The following is a 22,866-nucleotide window of genomic DNA, read 5'->3' on the forward strand; positions in this document are numbered from 1 at the left end:
TCACGGAAGTCATCTTATACGCCGGCATTTACGGCACTTCAATACTAATTATTAATGTGCAGCAGTTTTTGAAAGATTACTCAAATCATTCATACCTGCCTTGAATACCTGACAGTTATTTTAAAGATGGTAGCTTTACAGGGTTTTTTTTTTAAAAAAATTATTTATAAGCATTTTCTTTGCCAGGGCCAGTGCATGAGACAGTCTATGATTTCTGGAGAATGATATGGCAAGAACAATCAGCCTGCATTGTTATGGTTACAAATTTAGTTGAAGTGGGCCGGGTAAGTATCTCCTCACAAATACCAAACCTCATGAAATTTTGCTAACATTGCAAAGAAAAACAGAAGCAAAACCAGGAAGAACAAATCCCTACCTTTAAGTGACCAATATAGAGCCAGAATTCAATACCTCTGTTTGCATGTCTGTAATCTGTTAAGTAGATTTGGGTTGATGGGAAAAAAAGCAAACATTGTGACAGCAAGTGTGTGTAAGCATTTAAGATTTTTATTTATCTGGAAAAAGAATTTCCATATTTCTATTCATACTGTTGTGTACTGTTCTGTGTGTATTGTTCACCCACATAGATTTTGTGTTTGCACACGGATGGCTGGGAAGCACAGAGGTGAAAAAGGACAAGAAATCACAATCTTGTCTTCCTCTGGTGTGCAAAACAGAAATAGGCTGAACGGTCTCAACCTAAAGGTAGTCCTTGATTTAACAACTGCAGTTGGGATCAGAATTCCCTTTGCTAAGCAAGGCAGTTGTTAAGTGAAACACGTGCAGTTTTACGACTTTATCCACTACAGTTTTTAAGCAAATCACTGCAGTTATTGAGTGAGTCGTGCAGTCATTAAGTGAGTCCGGCTTCTCCCGTTGACTTTGCTTGTCGGAAGCTGGCGGGGAAGGTTGCAAACGGCAATCGTGCGAGTCCAGGAATCTGCAGCCATCATAAATACACGACGGTTGCCAAACACTGGAATTTTGTTCATGTGACTGTGGGTATGTTGTGATGGTTGTAACTGCGAGGACTGATAGTAAGTCACTTTTTTTTTAATGCCACAGTAGCACTGAACTGTCACTAACTGGATGGCTGTAAATCAAGGGCTACCTGTGGCACTAATGTGTTATCCCACCTTCTAGAAGCAAATAGAGAATTAAGTGAAAAACATTTGATGTAATCAGCTTTTCTGTTTTCAAATGTCTCTGCTTTTATTGTACTTTTCTTAAAAGCACCAAACTTTTTTTTTTTATCCTCCATTTAATCTATTCATGTGAGACTGCAGAAAAAAAGTCAAAGAATTCTTTAGGTGGTATATTTTCCTTTATAATTAAAAGTAAAAGCAAAATAATGGAGTGTAAGTAAAAATGAATTGGTGATCTTTAATGATGTGAAAGCAAGGTCATAATATATAAAATAAGAAATATATGATGATTATAGAGATAAGCATTTTAAAAGGTTTATTCCACCCTTATTTTTTTCTACCATTTTCACCTGTATTTCCATTTATGAAATACGATCTACCACTAAATAAAAAGAATTATGTGATGTGCGTGATTCAGTGATTCATCCATTTCTTTGTTTGAGAAATATTTCTGTCATGTTGATTGTAGGTTAAGTGCTACAAGTATTGGCCTGATGACACGGAGGTTTATGGGGACTTCAAAGTTGCTTGTGTGGAAGTGGAACCACTTGCAGAATATGTTGTCAGGACATTCACCCTTGAAAGGGTAAATATTTCCAGATTAGAGCTTCAAATTATCTAATTGAAAACTGCTATTGTATAAAACTTTTCAATAAAAAAAGAAAAGAAAACTGCTGTAAATTTAATACTTTACGATAACATGTAAGATTTATGTAACATATTCAAACCATTCTTTAATCTGCCCACCACTATAGTACTTACAACACTGGAGCTGTAACCCACTCATTCTGCTATGCCTAAGTTTTTTAAAAAAATTTCCATCCAATTAAATTTCTCTTTTTTTTTTATAAGCAGCACCTCATATGTCTGTTAACGTTATTATCATACTAATATTTTGGTCATATTTTATGCCTTATTATTTCACAGAAAACAAAATACTTTGAAGAATTTTGCCATCAGTTCAAACATGTATCTGAGAATAATGTCTGGCATACTCAACATGCTAAATAAACTACAAACAACATACCATAGTTTAGCAATCCTATCTGTCTATCTTATCTATTATACATACATAGGAAACTCTTTGTAACATTTTACCCCCACCCCTGGGTGAGATCTACTCCCATCCTCCTGACCTTCTGTTATGGTCTGAAAACCTGGATCTGCCAGTTCGTCTGGGACCCCAATAGGAGAGTACCACACTGGAGTTGGTTGATGGATTAATAGCAGATCACATCTCACTCCCTGCACAACTTGTTCCCTCCCTCTCCATCTTTTTACCATAACTTATAATTGTATTGCTGTATGTATATTTGTCTTGTTTTACTGGTTTTAACTTTTAAGCCACCCAGAGTCACCTTATGATGAGATGGGTGATAAATAAATTTAATAAATAATAATAATACATGCATACACAGAGATGGGGGGGGAGAGGGAGATCTTTTGCCAATTGGGCCCGCAATAGATGTATGTAAAAGAAAGCTCAGGACCATATTGGTTGAAAACATGTGGAAAAGGCCTTCATCCTGCAGTGGCTAGACAATGGCTAAAATGATGATGGTGATATACTTACATACACTTAGAAGTATTCATAAAGAATTTTAATATCAGCTTCCTTGAATGATAATTTTCTTGGTGACCAACTTCAAGTTTCTTCTTGGGCATAGACTTTTTCCTCAGATATTCCACTGGTTAATTATCCACACTTACTTAGTCTCCTTTATATGCTATATGGTTGGTTCCTTATAATTTTAGTACAAAAAGAGAGAGTTGCATTATAGTCAGATGAATTTTGTTCCTACTTTATAGTCTTGTAGTCTTATTTATAGAATTAAGGCCCTTTATATACGCCTCATTCAGACTTAAAAGGAAGCAAGAAAAATCTGATAACTTAAATTCCTAAATCACAAGCTCTTTGTTCTTTGAAATTGGGGACTTCAAGATGTTTAAGTTAGTCTTCACCAACTTGATGTCCTCCAGCTATGTTAGGACTGAGATAAGATTATTTCTCGCCCTTGTTCCTTGTGGAAGTCTAGTTTAAACTCTGCTAGCATGTAAAAGAATGCTTTAATTGTGATCTTGTCACCAATGGTTTCCCTCACAGAGGTTTCTGGTTGCTTTATAACAGTAAAAGAGGAGTACACAAGCTTTTTGCAAGCACACTCAAATAGCAAGGAATAGCAAGAATCGTAGCAAGTCTTATGATACATGGAACTAGACCATTATATTTTTGATTCCGGTTTCCAATCCTCATTATGTTTCTCTCCATTTAAGATATCTTACTCACCTGTATATACATCATTGTTATACTTTACCTAAACATAAGGGTATATCTAAACTTTAAATTATTTTAGTTATCATTCTGTTTCTATGAGATCATAAGAGCTACTTTCATATTAATGTCACTACGTTTCTAATACAGACCAATCATTGGAGCACTATTTTAGCTTAATATGAGAGACTTCCAGGCTATTTCTTTAAAGACTGAACTTTTCTTTCTAGAAAAGAAAGAACTTTGCATATATTGTTGCAATTTCATAGTAATATACAATTGGCCTGGTGTACTGTGCAGTATATAGATAAGCAATGATTAAGGTGTGATTAGTAATGAATGTTATATTCACATTTTTATTGAGGTTTTTTGGAAGGAAACTGATTAAAATCAACTAAAGCTTGCATTTTTAGTCCTGTATAAATTTTAACCAATTTAAAGCAAAAATGATCTTTTAGAAAATTAACCAAAAACTAACTAAACATAACTCATGAGAAAAAAAGAAAAATACTCTTTTTATTATTTTCCATTTTGACAGAGAGGATACAATGAAATCCGTGAAGTTAAACAGTTCCATTTTACTGGCTGGCCTGATCATGGAGTACCTTACAATGCAACAGGCCTTCTTTCATTTATACGCCGTGTAAAACAATCTAACCCCCCAAGTGCCGGGCCTATTGTTGTGCATTGCAGGTGTGTAGAAAAGAGGTAGATGCATTTTCTATCATTCTCAATGTGTGCATGATCTGTCAAGTTTTGTGACCTTTTGTGGTGTGATGTGGGGTGGATTGATCAGATGGCTTGGGTTATTATTTCCAACTGATTCTTTTGACAGATAACTCCATGATCCAACTTTCAAGAATCTCTAATTCAGTTTCTGTGTTCTAAAGTTATCTGGCCTGTTTGAAATTCTCCTATGGCATAAGGTTGATTTAGATCAGTGTCCCAACCTAGGAAGTCTCCATATATAGTAAACTACATTATTATGAACTTGAGGTTGGCAATAATCACTTGTTTATATAAACCACATAAAATAGTCTATATAAATCATAGTTTCACTTCTTATAATAAGTAGTAGAATAGTTCAAAAGAAGGAATATCTAACTTATTAGTGAATCTAAACTGGCAGCTAATTATGTAGAAGAAATTAAGCATATTCCCTCATCATTACTTTTTGTCCTACAACTTGCTTCTGAGAAGTATAAACATATTTCTCCTCAAGTGATAATAAACACTAATATTTTTTTATTATTTCCTTCACTTATTTGACCTTATTGCAAGGCCTTCACATACCTGGATTTTTTAAAAACACATAGAAATTAACAAACCGTTTTTGCCAATCTGATCTTATATACTAGGGTAACTTATTTAGTAGGTGTTTTTACTGTAATAGATAATCTTCATGTTTTGGTTAGCAAGCTAGTTAAGTATGAATCTGGATATAAGTGTTAAGTGTTAACATGGCTTAAAACCATGTTCAAAGAATGCTCCTCATTAACCTAGAAGGAAGTATCAAATGAGATGCTACATGCTTCCATTCTGGACATGTATATATTGACATTTTCTATAATGACATGGAGGCAGAGAGGATGCTTATCAAAATTTGATGGGATAGGTCAGTGGTGGCGAACCTATGGCACGGGTGCCAGAGGCGGCACTCAGAGCCCTCTCTGTGGGCACGCGCACTGTCACCCCAGTCCTAGGCCTTCAGCTGGGTTTTATAAAACCTTTTTGCTTCAGGCCTCCGCCACCGTGCAAAAAAAAACAAGGTTCAATCAATCAGTCAATTTTAACTTCTCACGGGGAAAAAAGATCTTGCAAAGTTGGAATTGATTGATTGAACTTTTTAGTCCCACCCAGTGACCAGCACAGCCACGCCCACCCAATGGGCCACACCCATCCGGCACCCGACGATGCATAAGTGGGTTTTCAGTTGTAGTTTGGGTCTCTAAAAGGTTCGTCATCACTGGGATAGGTAAAGAAAATTTAAAAAATATCTTAAAATTTCAAAGAAATTGGTTGGAAACAACGGAATCAACATTAGTTAATCAAACTCTTATTTAGGAAAAACAAATCAAATAGACACCTAGACTGAGAAGGAGGATTCAGATGAAAAAATAATGGTTCAGAATGGGGCAATAAGGACAATCTGGGGACTGTCAGCATTTTCTTGATTAACAAGGCAAAACCCTGTGGAAATTTATTTCCCAGAACATCATGTCTGAGAGTAGGTTGTCTATAGCAAAAATATGAAGCCATTATGAAATAACTCCCAGGACTGCTGAATATCTAATGCAAGTTTTGTTTATATCAACCTGTTTTCAGATTTCTTTTGCCTAGAAGGAAAAGTGTTTTGAGTAGGAGATAACATTTCCATCTGTTTCTTGTTTCACTAATGGCCTGATCTGATATCAAATTGCTTATTTTTCACTGAATGAAAACCAACATTCACCGGATCTAGAAATTAAGTCCTATCAAGAGATAATATCTGGAAAAGTTTTGCTTTGAAGAGGAAAAACTAAGAGAACTATCCCAAATCCCTTCAAATACCTAAAAGGATGTTGCAGAGAACATTAATACTGTACTTTATTTTTTGTTCTAAATAGGAAGTCATGGAATATAGTAACCAATGTTAGAAAAACATTCCCCAGAAGGATATTTTGCTTCCTTATACTGGCAGTGTTGAAGCAGGATATCTTAATTTGGATTAGGATATGGAACCAAGGATTTAAATAGTGAGCTAAATGGTACCTTTCAACTGTCTGATTTATGAATTCAACTAAAGATATGCCACAATTTTACATGGGAGTGGCTGTTGGAAAACAAAACTGTGATCAGAGGCAATCTTCTTCAAAAGGCTAGAACTTTAAAGAGGGTTTTTTTAAAAAATAGAATTGGTCCCATAATGAAATGCATGCTATAAATAAATGAACAAACCAAGCAAAACAAAAATCAGCCTTTTTAATTACTACTCTCAGAATCAACTTAGTGACTATTTTATGAATAAGTTATCCTTGTGGAAAAGATTTCTGCTGGAAATGTTTGTGACAGTTTAACAGAGAAACGAGAACAGTGCAGGAAAACTATTAGTAATATTAATATGTGTCACTTAAACAATTCTAAGATGAAGATGTTTTTTTTCTGCTTTGTAAAGTGATTACAAAGTATGTTCAGCAATAACACTGAAAGTGTCTATCCAATTATGTTGTTACTTTAGCTAAAAACAATTCCACTTTCACAAAATAAAACACTGGATTTTTAAAATATAAAATCAGACGTTAGATTTCTGATTTATTTGGGATGCTTGTCATTTTTTAATATATGTGTTTGTGTGTGTGTTTTCTGATTTGTCCTAGTGCTGGAGCTGGGCGAACTGGATGCTATATTGTAATTGATATCATGTTAGACATGGCAGAAAGAGAAGGTGTTGTAGACATCTACAACTGTGTCAAAGCCTTACGTTCTCGCCGCATCAATATGGTACAAACAGAGGTATTGTGCTGTTATGAATCAGTGGTCCAATTCTCATGTGCATTTTAGTCATTTGCTTTTAAAAAAATATTCTGGATGTGGCAGCTTACTAAGCCATATGTGCAGCTGGTTCAAGACCAACTAAATAAGAATGTGAAGAGAGAGAGAGCAAGACAGATCATTTTGTGGAGGTAGGAAAGGAGATAAAACCGACATTCGTTTATACCCTTTCCAACCGTCCCATCCTCTTCATATATTCCAAAGTTTCTTTCCTTAAAACATTGTATCAAGAGTCATCCCTATGTGGTATATATGTCCAGAAATTGTGAGGAGAGAAATAGTGGTTGCATATCAAATTGTAGTTATTTTTTACCAGTTTTTATAGTACTTTTCCTTCTCCATGTGTTTCTCAGTTTTTTGGGCAATAGGTTATACTGTAGGTCTTATGCTAACACTGCAAACCAGTAATTATTTCTAGATGCAATATAATGTGGGTAAGAGGTTATCTTGGCACTAATCTGAATGATGTTGAAAATACTGTAAAAGCAAACTCAGTACTGAACTGAACTGAAAATTACATCCAACACAAACAAAATAAACTGCTAGCAATACAAACAATTTCATTTTACTTTTTTTTTCCTTTTATGAGGAAAATATCTTTGGCACTTTATCCTTATTTCTCAACAATGCGTATGGTTTTTGTACAAAATAGTACAGCCAGTTAGAAAATATTTTTCAAAAATAAAAAAAATGTGCAAAATAATGAGATGGAGAGGGCAGCTCCATTACAAGGCAAGATTATAGCAATTGGAGCTCTACAGCATAGAACAAAGGAACCTATAAAAGGGAGATAAAATTGCACATGATATGGATACTGTGGTTGTTATTCTCTCACTGTTAAAACTCAAGGTCACCCATTGAAACTATACACAGAAAGATTCAGGACTAAGAGAAAGAAATAATTTTTCACACTAGACATCCATAAACTATGTACTGTGGTTTATAACAGTGGTTGTGAAAATAGCAGCCAATTTGGATGGTACTCAAAGGCAACTGGGCAGATTTATGGAAAATCAGGTTATCAATAGCCATTAATATTGATGCCTGATCATTACCTTCTGGACCATAGGCAGTACATCATAAATATTGGTTGCTAAGAAGCAACATTGGAAAGATGTTCTAGCCCAGGGGTCTTCAAACTTGTGGACTTGGCACGCTGGCTGAGGACTTCTGGGAGTTGACGTCCACGAGTCATAAAAGAGCCAAGGTTGCCTATCCCTACTATAGACCTTAAAATTAAAATAGAAAAAGCACTGGAATTATTATACATTGACATTTAAACATATCAAGCTAATTGTATGATATAACTCAGGAGGGAAGAGCAAACACGAGGAATATATCACAATATCAGACGTCTTTTAATCAGGACATGTCAGGAATAGACTTTTTCAGCCCTTTGGGAAGCTCCTTGACCAATTCTTTCTTGTGTCTGCCTTGCACTTTCATTTTTCTCCACATTTTTTAGATGTGGGGAAAAGAACAGAGTTTCTTTCTAGTCAACAAAAAGGGACACTTTGCATGGCTTGCATCATCAGGACTTGCCTGGAAGCAGCTTCAGCATTTGCTGAGTGTGCAAATTCTAGAAAAAAATCTTAATTGGGGAATTTTGTTTCTGAATTTTTCTATTTCTAACACTCTCTGCCATCCCAGATCATGACATGACATTTTCATTTGTAAAATAAAAAAATATACAGGTAATCCTCGACTTACAATCACAATGGAGGTCCAAAATTTATGTGCAAAGCAAGACAGTTGTTGACTTCACTTGTTGGAAGCAGGCTGGGAAGGTTATAAATGGTAATTGTGTAATCACAGGACAATGCAACTGTCATAAATACATGCCAGTTGCCAAGCATTTGAATGCTACAAAGGTCTAAGTGTAAAAAACGGTCATAAGTCACATTTTTCAGTGCCATTGTAATTTCAAACAGTCACTAAACAAATGGTTGTGAGGACTACCTATAGTTTAAAGCATACAACTTTATACAGATATAGCATACCTCCAAAAGGGTTGGCAATATGCTATATTTTTCATAGATGCGAGCAAAAACCTAATCATTCTCCAACATTATTTCTTTACCTTTGCCATTAAGTATTGTTGGGATTAAAATTTGCCATTCTTTAAAATGTATACTGATGGAATGAATATTACTTTAAAAATATACAGTACTGTATCTCAGCTTGTGTAAGTGAGATGAACATTGTCTTTTTAAACTTTCTTGAATAAGTGTGTTAATGGGAAAGTATCCAAAGGAGAGGTTTTATTCCTTTTAAAAACCATTTATGGACTCAGTAATTAAAATTCTGTGAAATGTTAGGAAAAAAAAACACATCCTGACCAATAAAATCAGCTCAACAGAGTTAGCTGGAGAAGTGGTGAAGGACTTTCTTTTATTAAAATTGCCGCTTTCAATTGCCGCTACACACCAGCCAGGTGCTGAGGATTCTGTAATTTGTATTCCTATGCCGAGGAAGAGGTTGGATTCGGTGACCTAAATGATCTGTCCAACTGTAGGATAACCAAACTTCTTTTGTTCTTTCTCTGGCAGGAACAGTATATCTTTATTCATGATGCCATCCTGGAAGCCTGCTTATGCGGAGAAACTGCCATCCCAGTTTGTGAATTTAAAGCTGCATATTTTGACATGATTCGAATAGACTCTCAGACAAACTCTTCACATCTTAAAGATGAATTCCAGGTACATTCGTTGGTTGATATTATTTTGAAAACACAATTTCATTGCTTCCTAAGACACGGAATGTGTTGTACCTCCTGTGACAGACTCATAATGTATTGTCCTTTTCTTTCATGGTGTTCTTTCATGTCTGGATATGAGGAATATCACTGTGTGATTGTATTCATTGTAGGCTGCCAGTTCATTTATACAGGGATAAATGAATCCCATATATGCAGATTCTCCTTCCGTACTCTTGAATAAACAGAAGTAAATGTGCTTTTTCTTTCTTTGCGGCTTTCGATGTTGTCACCTTGCCTGTATCCCTTATGCCCAAATCTCTTTGAGTTAGGTACACAATGTCAAAATAAATATTTCTTTTGCCTTGTAGACCCTGAATTCTGTGACTCCTCGGCTACAAGCTGAAGACTGCAGCATAGCATGCTTGCCAAGAAATCATGACAAAAACCGCTTTATGGATATGCTGCCACCTGACAGATGTCTGCCTTTCTTAATTACTATTGATGGTGAGAGCAGCAATTACATCAATGCTGCCCTTATGGATGTAAGTGACTATTTTACTTGACTAGATGAGAAATATGCAACAGAATTATTGGTACTTGAAAAAAAATTAATTCACACTTATTCCAATGTGCTGCAATATTTTTTTTAATCAAGAACCTAAAAATACTGATTTTTTTCTGACTTTATGAATATTATAAATTTTCTGTAGTTTTTTGGAGTTGAAAATTGCTGAAGAGAAATGTTAGAAGACCCTAAAATATATTTATAAATATATATTTTAATGCAGCCAGTAAGTAACTTTGTATTTGGAGAAAACAACCACTTGCTACCTGCCAAAGGACTCATGGTTATATACACCTAAAACCCCAAATGGTTATTTACCACAGTATAATTCATTAATATTTATGCAGATATTACTAAAATTTAAAACAACAACAATAACAAGGCATCCCAAATGATCCTAGCCTTGAAAGGCCCTTCTGAACAATTGTCCTTTCCCTTCAGAAGTAGTTAGAAAATTCCAAAAAAAAAAAAAAAAAAAAAACAGAAAGAAGTGATCTTTCATCTTGCCGTTTGCAGACCCCTTCTGAGCTTTTCGAAAAATCAGAAGCAAGAAAATGTTGAAGTTCAGATTTCTTTAACTTTTCTGGGCAGTACAGCACAGAAAACTGGGCCCATAATGGCTTCTAGAGAGAAAGCATAAGTCAGCCATGTCTCATTCTTTTGTACCATTTGCCTGTGGGCAATGTAGCTTCAGCGATTGATCCTAGGAAGAACATCCTATTATCTTTTCACATTTCCTTCCAAGAGGTATCATAGGGGAAATTAGGCCAAATGATTTAATCCTCTACACCAACCAGTAGGTAGGCAAAAGTATCAGGCAGCATTTCTCTCTAAGAAGCTACTGTATTGTGATTTTTTAAAACTTTCTTTTACTCCTCTTACTTCCTTCTCCTAAATAATTAAGTCTAATTCTGCTTCTGCATAAAAAGATGGAATGCAGGAGGCAATCGGAGTACATCTCACGTTCATTGTTTCTCATATACACCAACCATCCCCATAATGCAGTGCTCAGTTAGCTCAAAGGGACTAACCCATTAATCCATCTCTTGACACCCAGCATAATTCTAAAAAAAAAAAAAATCTGATAGCTGTTCATGGTCAAGGTTCGCTGCCTTAAGATCTATCATGAGCATAAGTAAATCTATCATGCTTTTTTTCCTCCAAGACAAGTAAACTAAAGTGAAAACAAAAACTTTAGAAGTTCCTCAGCTCTGGCCACGATTTAACTTTTTTATGTCCTGAATCCATCCTATCCTCCTCAGAATGAAAGGAATGGATATTTTGTCATTTGTTTTGTTATTATTCTGGAGAATGGCGTAGTGGTTGTGTAAGATTTATATATTTATTTGATGAGGGAGAAATTGCTGCCTGCATTTCTATTTTATTTGTATTTATCTATTTTTAAATACAGAGCTACAGACAACCTGCTGCATTCATTGTCACGCAGCATCCTCTGCTGAACACTGTGAAAGATTTCTGGAGATTGGTCTACGATTATGGCTGTACCTCTCTCGTGATGTTAAATGAAGTTGATTTAGCACAAGTAAGATCTTGATGCTGAAAGAGTTTGTGCAATTCTCCTTAAAAGGACTGATCTTTTCTTTCGGTGAAAAAATTTGCTCTTATTCGGTTTGAAATGGTATTATGTTCTGTATGCAGTACATTGCATAGACATCTGAACTACATATGGTTTCCACATAGATATAGGTATACTGTACATATAGACACAGATATACATAACATACATAGACTCGTACCTTCCTTATAATTTTGTTCCTAGCATTTTCCTGCAGGTGCAGAGTCTGCTTTTCTTTTTATCAACTTCACTGGTTGTGACAGGAATTGACCAACCAACTTGTCACCTGAGCCTGACATTATGGGCTGAGGGAGAGTGACTGGCCCAAAGTCATTCTGCCTCAGTCAGCTTTCATGCCTTAGGCAAAAGTAGAACTCACGATCTCTTAATTTCTAGTCTGGTGCTTTAACCACTGAACAAAAGTGTCTCTCACATTTTGGTATCTATAGATGTAGATATGAAAGGAACATTTCTGAGGCATTTCTGAAAATGCTTGTATACCTACAGCAATTTGGAAGTAACATCTTTTACATATATGGACATACTTTTAGATCAGGGGTTCTCAACCTTGGCAACTTTAAGACTTGCCCACAAGTCTTAAAGTTGCCAAGGTTGAGAACCCCTGTTTTAGATCCTCAATCCACTAATATGCTTTTAAAATATAATCATATTGTAACTAATTAGCCAGTAGGAATGTGTATTGAATTCAACTTCAGACGAAGTCAGGAGAGCATCAAATCTAGACCATGATCTGTACATGATCCTTTCTGAAGTTTTCAGTATTATTTCAAATTAATAAGCAAATATAAAGCATGTCCACGGATATTGATATATATTCTCCATGAGCCTGTGAAGTAAGAAATACTACTATATTTAGGAGTGGTGAGAAAGAAGAGTACACTGAGGGGGAGGGCATCCATTATTCTTGAGTCACAAATTATTTCATTTGCAACTGTTTGGTGTTATTTGTAAAATGCAAATAGACTAGGCAAATGACATTAATTAATGGACTAATTTGCCACAAATAATATAAAGTTAACTGCTTCATTAAAACTACTTTGGCTATAACAAACTTGTCTGCTATTTCAGGGAGATATCTCAACAGAAATCTGATCCCAACTATCCACAATCTGCTAAATCAGTGGTCATCAGCCTGTGGGTCGGGACCCCATTTGGGGTCGAACGACCATTTCATGGGGGTCGCCAAACAAGGCTGTCCGCCATTTTTCCCCCCTTTTCTTTGGCCAGGCCCCTGGCACCCGGTGATGTATAAGTGGTTGGGGATCACCACAACATGGGGAACTGTATTATGGGGTCGCGGCATTGGAAAGGTTGAGAACCACTGTGCTAAATGGACATTTGTTAAATTAAGGTTTTACTTTGCTAATGTTTACTCACATTAAATGATTTTGCTAAGACTTCAGTCATAAATTTTCATGAGGCAATGCTGAAGAGAGGGCTGTAAAGCAGAGGTCCCCAACATTTTGGGCACCAGGGACCAGTTCCGTGGAGAGGTTTTTCCACGGACCAGAGTATGCGTGGTTTTGTATGCTGCCTGCATCTCATGGATGTGGCTTTGCTTGTTTGTGTGGCCGGGTTGTTGGCACGCCATGCCCCGGTACTGATCCGTGGACCGGGGTTGGGGACCCCTGCTGTAAAGCACTGTGAAACAATATATAAGTCTAAGTGCTATTGTTATTGCTAAACTCTTTAAAATTTATCACATTCTACACCCTGCAGCTATTCTTGTGACATTTATAGATTTCTTGCCTAGGGATACGTAAATAGTATTAGTATCGAACATTTAAAATAAATAAATGGAAGTAGGGAGGAAGGGAGGAAAGGAAAGAAGGAAGTAGAGAGAAAAGTATATCACTATGCCCACATCTCAGTACTCCCTTATACAAAAAGCTTTACTATCATTTTTTTCAATGTTTCAAGTTTCTAAACTAGGGCCATCCCCGTTGTGTATCGTTTTCAAAACAGTGCCCCATCCCCAAAAGCTTTAGGCCAGGCATGTCAAACTGCCGGCCCATGGGCCAGATGTGTCAAACCAAAACCACACCCATCCCATTGTCGGCAATGGGGAAAAAGTCAGCATACATCGTGCAACATCACATGACATCGCGAGTTTGACATGTCTGCTTTAGGCAATACCTGTTTCCTGTTTTGGAAGATCCAGATATTGTTCTTGCACAAAGATCCATTAATGAATTAATCTGAAATATAGCAAGGTAACAAATAAAAAGCAAAAAGCTATGATTTTTGAATCTTAGCCAACTGAGCTAAGATTCACTATTTGGGTCTCCAATTCAACTGGAAAAATCTGCATATTAGTACAATGTAAATTGGGCTGCTTGTCAAGCTATTGGATTGGACCAGATATATTATTATCAAGGCACACCCCTGCTGGCTAATAGATATTCTGTACTGGAAAATAAAACATTTAATGTAAAAGAGACTGCTAAGAAGAAGATGAGGTTTCATATATTGAATCTGTTGTCCTCCTTCCAGATGTGAGCCAGTTTAATTAAGCATGAGAACTGAGTTCCATCAGCAGTTGCAATTAATAGAAGAGTTGGGTAATTAAAACTGCTTTACCATGCAAAAGTGGAACAATGTGATTTTTTCCCCCCTATCTTCTGTTGCTGTATTTGCATAAGGATTAAGCTATCGTGATTCTGGTATCTTAATTAAAAGACACTGTAATTTATGGTGATTTAGCGCAATGTCTAAAGCTGCTTAAGTTTACACATATATTTACTTAATGTCACACAGGGTTGCCCACAATATTGGCCAGAAGAAGGAATGCTCAGATATGGTCCTATACAAGTTGAGTGCATGTCCTGCTCCATGGAGTGTGACGTAATCAACAGAATTTTCAGGATATGCAATTTAACAAGGGTAAGGCATGTTTACTGAGCTATTGTAATAGACTTCCATATTCAGCAAAGCATTTTTACAAAAATTAAAGGGCTTACTGTATGGTAAACTTTGGTAACTTTAAAGCATATGGCCCTCAACTCCTACAATTCAAGTTCTTTCAGCTACATCATCCTTGCTGGACCTGTTAGCAGCCATTTCAAGAAAATTATCTTTTCCCTGGCTTGTTTCATAATCACAAAGGCTCTGGATCGTATTCATTTTGAGTTCAGGAAGCATTGTAAGCAACCCAATCTCCTTAATTCAAGTGGGTATTTTCCTTAGGCTGGAAGTCTAATTTGACCCTAGAAAAAGTCATGGCTCCAACAATATGATAGGCATACCCATGTCACCTCCAAATACCACACACCTGGAACTGAAAATATTGTATTTTATTTAATTCTAGCAGCTATCCCTTTCTCTGGAAATCCCCTCCTCTGTTCTCAGAAACTTTCTCACACTTTCCTCAGGAGTTTGCAGTAAAAATCCTGTAATAATTAGAATTGCAGAGGATCAGATTACTTTTACATTAAAAAGCTACAACATTTTACTATCTGCCAGCCCTAATCTGTCTCATGGGGTTTTTGAAAAGATGAAAAACTTTGAATACCTTGCTTTGCATCAAAAGCAGCATCTAAAATTAATGTGTGGCATTGGTAATTGAGCTACATTTTCTCTAATAAAAATGGATATTCCCACCACCACCACCACCACCACAATAAAGCCCTTTGGACCAGGACTATTTATAGAAATTTGACTAAATAATTTGCAAATTTTTATCTTGGGTTCATTATGTGAGATGGCTGGCTATACAAATGTGATAAATAAACAATATTTTGACGAATACTTTTTTTCCCCTGTGGCACTAGTGCAAGCTGAGTTATGAGTTAACCTACATTGCGAACCAACTCTTCTCCATCTTTATACTTTTGTAACTATGCAGAGTAAAAAAATTTTTGTCACCATGCTCTCTGCTATCCTACCTGATGAACTAGAAAACTAGTCTGCCATTAACGTTTAATTGGCCTTAATATAGCATTCTTTCTTTCGTAACTTCATGGTATTGTCTGCAGTAGGTATGAAATTTTTTTTTTTTCATTAGCCTCAGGAAGGTTACCTGATGGTTCAGCAATTCCAGTATCTGAGTTGGGCACCTCATAGGGATGTGCCAGGTTCCAAGAGGTCATTCTTAAACTTAATTCTTCAAGTGGAAAAGTGGCAAGAAGAATGTGAAGAAGGGGAAGGGAGAACCATAATTCATTGTCTGTAAGTGTAATTTAATATTTTAATCCTATTTATTATCCTCATACTGTTGAATGGAATTTCATGTAGGTGAATGTTCTAGGTATGTCTCATTAACAGAACAATAGTGTGTACTCCTATTTCTCTAGTTAAAGAGGAATATTTCTACTTCCCAAGAACAGTGTGTGCCGTCCTCATTTTATGATAGCATATCTTATTTGATGATATTGGACACTTGAACAGGGTTATCTAGATTAATAAATGTAATGGGAAAATGAGATATATTTCAGGCCACATTTTATACCTGCCACCTCAAGCATTTAGAACTACTTTCCAGGCAAAATCTTTCCTACAACCATTGAACATTGACAAAATTTAAGTTCCTCTCTCTAATAGAGCCCCATTCCAGACGATTTTGTTAGGGCTAAGAATATATAGATTTTAGAGACTGAAATCATCAATATGTAAGTAATTTTCTTCTCTCTCTCTCTCCCTCTCCTTCTCCCTCTCCCTCTCTCTTGCCCCCTCTTACTCATTTTCAACATGTTGCTGTTCAGTTTATGACTAGATAGAGTCACACTCTATTAGGCTGAAGAAACAGAAACTGAGCCCAAATAAAACAAGGGTATTGTTAGGTAAGAGGCTATCAAGGAAAAAAAGGATGATATAAAACCATAATAGGAGACAACCAAAAGCTAATTACATGTCTTTCAAAAAGACATGAAGGAGTAGTGATGGGACATTTTAATTATTTCAGCATCTGTTGGGAGATAAACTCTTGCAAACATGGTCCTTTCAAGAAAATAATTGATCTGTCTCTCTGACAATCCTTCAGTGGGTTTAACAAGGCATGAGCGACTTAATCTTAATCAAAAGGGAAAACAAAAGTGGTGGGACAATTGAGGAAAAACAACATGTACAGATGAAATTCTTTACATTCAGGAATACTGAAGCTTAATGCAATCAAACACATATGTTAGACCCCAATATGGTGAATCTGAATAACCTCAAAGCAACTGTTACTAGAAATTCACAATGAGAGAAACTGAAGCTAAAGATGAATCCCACAAAAGATATACTTAAAGCACCATTATAAACAATTTGGGGTGGGGCAGAGATGGAAAAGAAAATGTCAGAAGAAGCCAGAAAAGTTGAGTGAAAATCTAAAAATGGAAAGTGGAGATAACGGAAGTGGACAGAAGGTCAGGTCACTAAGGAAAACACATAATAATAACCTATATGCGTAGAACAAATGACAGGAAAGCTAAAATTCAGAATGAGCAGAGATTGATGAAGGATAAGGATAAGAACTACAACTAGGACATGCTTAACTATCTTGGGAACATGCTAACCAATAACAAGAACAGGCAGAGTTGCTCAATTCCAAACTGATTCAGCCTTCTTTGTAAAGGAACTATTTTTTGTTAACCATTCTTTTCATATTCAGGAACGGCGGTGGACGAAGCGGGATGTTTTGTGCCATAGGCATTGTAGTGGAAATGGTTAAAAGGCAAAACGTCATTGATGTTTTCCACGCAGTAAAAACTTTACGGAACAGTAAGCCTAACATGGTAGAAACACCGGTAAGTTATCTTCTATGATAATCAAATAAACAAAAGCATGAAAATTGTGTAAGTCATCTAAATAAAATCATTTTTCCAAGACTCCAGAAATACAGAATATGATCAATTAATTATCAATATATCAAAATAATTAGAATACATCTAGAATGTATTAATACTGAATTATAGCTCTATACATATTCCCATGCACCGAATGCATGCTGAAGTTCAAAGTCTTTAGTCACCACTGAAAGATCTACAGTAGGTCTTTGATAAATCTGAAAGATTGTGGTTTTACAGTAATCACCGGAAACATCTTTCTCTCTCTTTAACTTCCTGTCCCAATTTGACTCATGAGACACAGTTTCAGGCAGTTTTGGGTTGCTGCCATCTCAATGCTAACTAAGAGGAGTCATTGGAGAATTGTAGCTTGTAAAGTAGTGGATGACTTTTTGGGGAGAAGGCATCAAATTGTTTCTTTTTAACAACATACATAGTTATAGATGGTTTAAACAAGAAATCAACCTGAAATGCTAATTTTGGTCAAGAACATTTCAGACATTTCTGTGGAATTAAAATAGTTTGCTATCCAGGCAACCTACCATTTACCTATCTCTGCCAAAAAAAAAGTTACATAGAGAATTTCCAGTCTTATGGAAGGCATCATCCAAAATTCTTTTAAAACTTTAAATGATTCAATGTACTGTGTCATGAGCTCTTACCATTTTTTAAAATTATATTTAATAGAGGAAATGAGAGTGAGTGAGCGAGATGATGGTTATACAAAAAAGAAGAAAAACCTAGATATACTATGGTGATTTAGTCAAAGTAAATATTACAAAAGATAAGAAAATGGTTAATTACCAAAAAAGAGAAAAAGATCCATGTAATATTCATAGGTTAAATGTAGACTTGCACATTTTTAAACTGCAGACACTTAAAATGTAGAAATTAAGCTTTTCTGCAGTGCATCAGAATAAAGTAAGATGTGCTTATTGCCAATACTAATTTGAAACCTATGATTCTGTATCCTTTGACTATTAAAAGCAATTTTTTTTAATTCTTTGAACTCAATTCCATAACTATAATCGGTCCACATCGCTCAGCCTCTCAAATTTTGGAAATGATCCTAAGTAAAAGCAATAGAATCCCATATCAACTCTAGTACTTCTAATGTGGAAATTTTTAAAACAACTGACATACTTCCTGCAAACAGAAAAGGCATAATTAGTATATTTGCTTAGTATATATTTGTTTTCCTAAAATATTAGAGCATATAAATGGGAAAGAGTAAAGAATGGGAAGCAGGAAAGAAAATCAATGGACATGAGGATGAAAAGGCAGAAAGAAAGGAGAACTAGGGTCGGGTTTGGGGCAAGAGAGGGGACATTATGGCCCTTGAACTCCTACTATTCTTGGCCAATTATGGCAAGAGTTGTAGTCTACGATCATCTGTGGAATAATAGATGAAAAATAACTTTTTCCCCTCTTTGACTACCACCGCTATAATTATTTGTAAATCCATTTTGTATTTCATTTGCAGAATATTCACACTAGTAGATTTATGCACTGGTTTTGTTTTGTTCTCCTAGACTGGAGGTTTTGTTCTGTTCTCCTAGACTGGAGTTCCACAATCTGTGTTTTATATCTTCCCCACTTATAATTTAAAAGCACTTCGGTCACATACTTTATAATCAGTGTTGTTTATTTTAGTATTTCTAGCTTGTATGATTTCTAACAGCTTTGATTATATATAAAAGCACAAAGCAATGGTGCTATCCTATTGCAGTCTGTGCAGCTGCCAACGTGGGGTATTTTCAAGGTCATGCTTTATATGGGCAAAATGCTTGATTGCATCCCCAAAAGCTGTTAAGCTGGGAGAAGGAACCAGCCAAGGAAAGTAGCCAAACATACTCACCTGATCTCCACTCACCATGTTAATCAGAGAACTAGAACAAAAAATTATTTTAAAAATCTTTTCCCACATCCTGTTAAGTGCTGTATGATGGTATTTTCTACACCTGGGAGGAAGGGTGGGTAACTTAAAAAAAAAATCAGATAAAGAGTTGACATTTCTTTTCATTGCTCAGAATATTGTTCCTTCCAGATCATGGGCCTTGGTATTATAAACTATATATGTTGACTTATTCAAATTCCTATCTTTTTTTTGTTGGGGGTGGGCTTATATTAGATTTGCTAGACTTACTTTTATGTTTCATTCAGTTTGGTGTAATACCAGCTATAGTATTAAAAAAAAAAAGGTTTGTCAGCTGATAAATGAATGTTAATATTTTTTTATTATTATTATTCTTTTGAAATAGCAGAATTATTCTTGGTTGACAAATAACTAGCAATGAGCATCATAGTGAGATATGAAGCCATTGATAACAAGGAATTCCAATTATTATTATTTTTCAATAAAAATCATAGACAAAAATAAAAAAACATGATGAGTTAAGAACAAAATATGCAATTAAGTCTATGGAACAATAGGGTTTCTTTCATTTTCTTTCCTCCACAAATGCAATATAACTTGTGGGTTTTTTTTTTCTCTCTTAGGAACAATATCGTTTCTGCTATGATGTTGCACTGGAGTACCTTGAATCATCTTAATACGGAAGGATAAATACAATCAAGTGAACCAAATAATATGAAATTTAATAAACTGTGTTTTGGCATCCTCTATTGAACCTATGAAGAAATGTTTTAGTGAAGGGGAAAGTTAATTTTTAAATGCAAAAGTATTTTTCTTAATAAATGGTGTATATGGACTGTTGTTCTGTCCCTGTACACAATCTGAATATAGTGCCACAAAAATGAATTAAGAGTCAAGGCAGAGCACATCTGCTATTCAAAGTAAAACTTTCCAGTGTTTGCATATTCTGCAGTCTCTCGGCTACATTAGTCCTGTCATCTGTTGCATGTATCTGTTCCAGTGAATGTTTTATTTCAGACTTGTTCTTAATTTCATACTGTTAAAAGTTTTTAAAAATACTGTATACAGATGGATAATCTGTAGGTTTTATGTGCTGCAAGAATATATATATAGAGAGAGAGATACAGCCACACATACCACAAACATTTAAAAAATGGCATATTTTGTTTTACTGTGCAATGACAGCCTGATAAAAGTTCTTTATAAAGAAATTCAACATAAACCAAAGACTCAAGTGTAAATATGTTTATATAGGAAAGAAAGCACATTGTATTTATTGTTTACTGACATTCCTTTTATGATGGTTGGACAGAACCATTTTTTCTTAGAAACATTGTTGCCGAAATCAAGTGTAAATGATTTTTGTAGATTATTTTTTGTATGTATTGTGTAAGTAGAAGGAGAGAGAATGAAAAGATCTTTTATGGATAAACCAGAAAACATTAATATACTTTTTTGGTTGGTGTGTGTACACGCTTATGAATGAAATTCATGTAAACAAGAAAAAGAAACCAAACGTAAAACTTCTTTCCCAGACTATATAGGGTTTTTTTTTCAGTTTATAGTAATAAGAAATCAAATAGAAACTGCACATATATATATCTTTGAGAATTTCATTAATTTTTTTAAGGAGTAAGTGGGTTAATAATGAATGCTTGACACACAGAGCAAGTACAAAAATAAATAAAAATGCAAGTTAATAACATTTATTTTAATGTTTACAGTTGAGGCACAAGTTCTAGGCCACCACACCATGCATTGTTCCTTTCTGTAATACTGGAGGAGTCTTTTGATCCTGAGTTGTGACTTCCCAGCTGAGCCAAGAAATCCGCTTTGGTCAAAGGCTCCAAAGAAGCTCCAGTTTTTCTCCCAGTGGTAGTCTAGATTTGTGGAAATGGTAGCTTTGTGTTCTGACAAAGCCAAAATGGATTGAATCAATTCAAGAGTTAGGTGATAGCTTTGGTATGTTTTTTACTTTGCTCTTCATATGCACATTCATAAGCCTGGACATATTTTCATAATGAAAAAGCATTTACTGTGTCCTGTTGATTTTTTTTATCAAGAGTAAATGATAAAGTGCTGATAAATATTCATGTAAAATAAGAGTGAATTAAAGAGGTTTTATAAAATATTGAGTTCATATGTCCTATTTTGATTACACTTATTCCTTTATTAAAAGAAACACACATATCACAGTTCGTCTCCACACTAATAAAAAAAAATTGGTGGAAACTAGTCCAAGGTCCACTTTTTATACACTGATACAAAAGTCTCCCAACAACCAAACATGAAAGAATATATAGTGTGTTATTAAATATAAAGGTTTTAAATGATAGCTTTTCATGAAACAGAGTTACAGTACTATTTTGCCATATCTGTTTAATGATCTTTGAAGCTACTAGTGACTTTGGAGCTGGGCATCTGGAGGGTGGCCCTACCACAGGGAGAAATTGGCTTGGTATAAAAAACCCTGAAACCCCTGAGGTAATGGAATGTCTCAACTGGGCCTGTCCTGCTCCTACCAGAGCCAGTTCAGGACATGTTACCTTACACCAGGCTTGGGTCATTCCCAACTCTCTGATATGGCAAGAGAGATGACCATCAGGATCAAGGCCTTGCTACCACTATCCATGTGGCTCCATTCTATAAGTGCTGCTTTGCACCCAAGTATGGCAGGCCAAGGGAAGGAAGCACTCCTAATCCCTCATTGTGAAAAAGAGACAAAAACAAAGAACACAATAATAACTTAAACCAGGAGTCTTCGAACTTAGCCCTTTTGTGACTTGTGGACTTCAACTCCCAGAATTCCTCAGCCAGCGTGCCTGGTTGAGGAATTCTGGGAATTGAAGTCTACAAGTCATAAAGGGGCTAAGTTTGAAGACCCCTGACTTAAATACAATAGTGACTAAGATGGCTAGCTGACTGGCTTCAGAAACCTCCCAGAACTCCATTTTGTTTCTGCTTATCGGAAACTGAAGTCCTTTTTCAGTGGCAGATTGGGAAAGTCCAGCAGCAGGAAGTGCATCTTAAGGAAGAAGCTATTCCTCCAAATCACTATCTGGGTATGAAAAATGGGGTGCCGTCAGCTTCCTTAAACCCAGTCTGTGGCTCTATATACACACCTCTGGAATAATCAGCAGTGACGCCAATGGGAAGAGACAACTAAGTCTCTTGTCTTTGCTTTCTCTATCAAAAGGTAATGTTGCTAAAAAAAAAAACAATCCAATCGGCGTCTGATTCAGGATCAAGATGCACAGTTTTTCCAGCTTGCTGAGATATATGCATTCTTTCTGAATGCAAATGACTCACAGTTGGAATGGAAAACTAAGTTGCAAAAAATCTCTCTTTAAAAATATAAAATCGTAGTTACTATATATACAATTTTTTTAAAAAAAGGTAAGGTAAAAATACTATTAA

The 22,866-nt window shown here is 35.6% G+C and overlaps 1 protein-coding gene across 17 annotated transcripts in view; it reads left to right on the forward strand.

Moving 5' to 3' along the window:
- PTPRK (protein tyrosine phosphatase receptor type K) overlaps nucleotides 1-21,580 on the forward strand; it is a 365,757-nt gene extending 344,177 nt beyond the window's left edge. For 10 of the 17 annotated variants that reach the window (XM_039324759.1, XM_039324750.1, XM_039324769.1 and 7 more), the window contains 11 exons: nucleotides 187-284; nucleotides 1,615-1,731; nucleotides 3,956-4,125; nucleotides 6,774-6,909; nucleotides 9,498-9,647; nucleotides 10,015-10,188; nucleotides 11,623-11,754; nucleotides 14,566-14,691; nucleotides 15,812-15,975; nucleotides 17,399-17,534; nucleotides 20,073-21,580. In XM_039324759.1, coding sequence (XP_039180693.1) covers nucleotides 187-284; nucleotides 1,615-1,731; nucleotides 3,956-4,125; nucleotides 6,774-6,909; nucleotides 9,498-9,647; nucleotides 10,015-10,188; nucleotides 11,623-11,754; nucleotides 14,566-14,691; nucleotides 15,812-15,975; nucleotides 17,399-17,534; nucleotides 20,073-20,126 — 1,457 coding nt within the window. In that variant the 3' untranslated portion in view covers nucleotides 20,127-21,580. The remainder of the gene's footprint in view (nucleotides 1-186; nucleotides 285-1,614; nucleotides 1,732-3,955; nucleotides 4,126-6,773; nucleotides 6,910-9,497; nucleotides 9,648-10,014; nucleotides 10,189-11,622; nucleotides 11,755-14,565; nucleotides 14,692-15,811; nucleotides 15,976-17,398; nucleotides 17,535-20,072) is intronic. The other 7 variants (XM_039324884.1, XM_039324786.1, XM_039324832.1 and 4 more) reach the window with 1 other exon arrangement.
- Nucleotides 21,581-22,866: the final 1,286 nt, after the last annotated feature.

The sequence above is a fragment of the Crotalus tigris genome, unplaced genomic scaffold (genome assembly GCF_016545835.1).
Source record: "Crotalus tigris isolate CLP2741 ecotype Arizona unplaced genomic scaffold, ASM1654583v1 scf7180000017611.44802233496:7321179, whole genome shotgun sequence".
Classification (NCBI taxonomy): domain Eukaryota; kingdom Metazoa; phylum Chordata; class Lepidosauria; order Squamata; family Viperidae; genus Crotalus; species Crotalus tigris.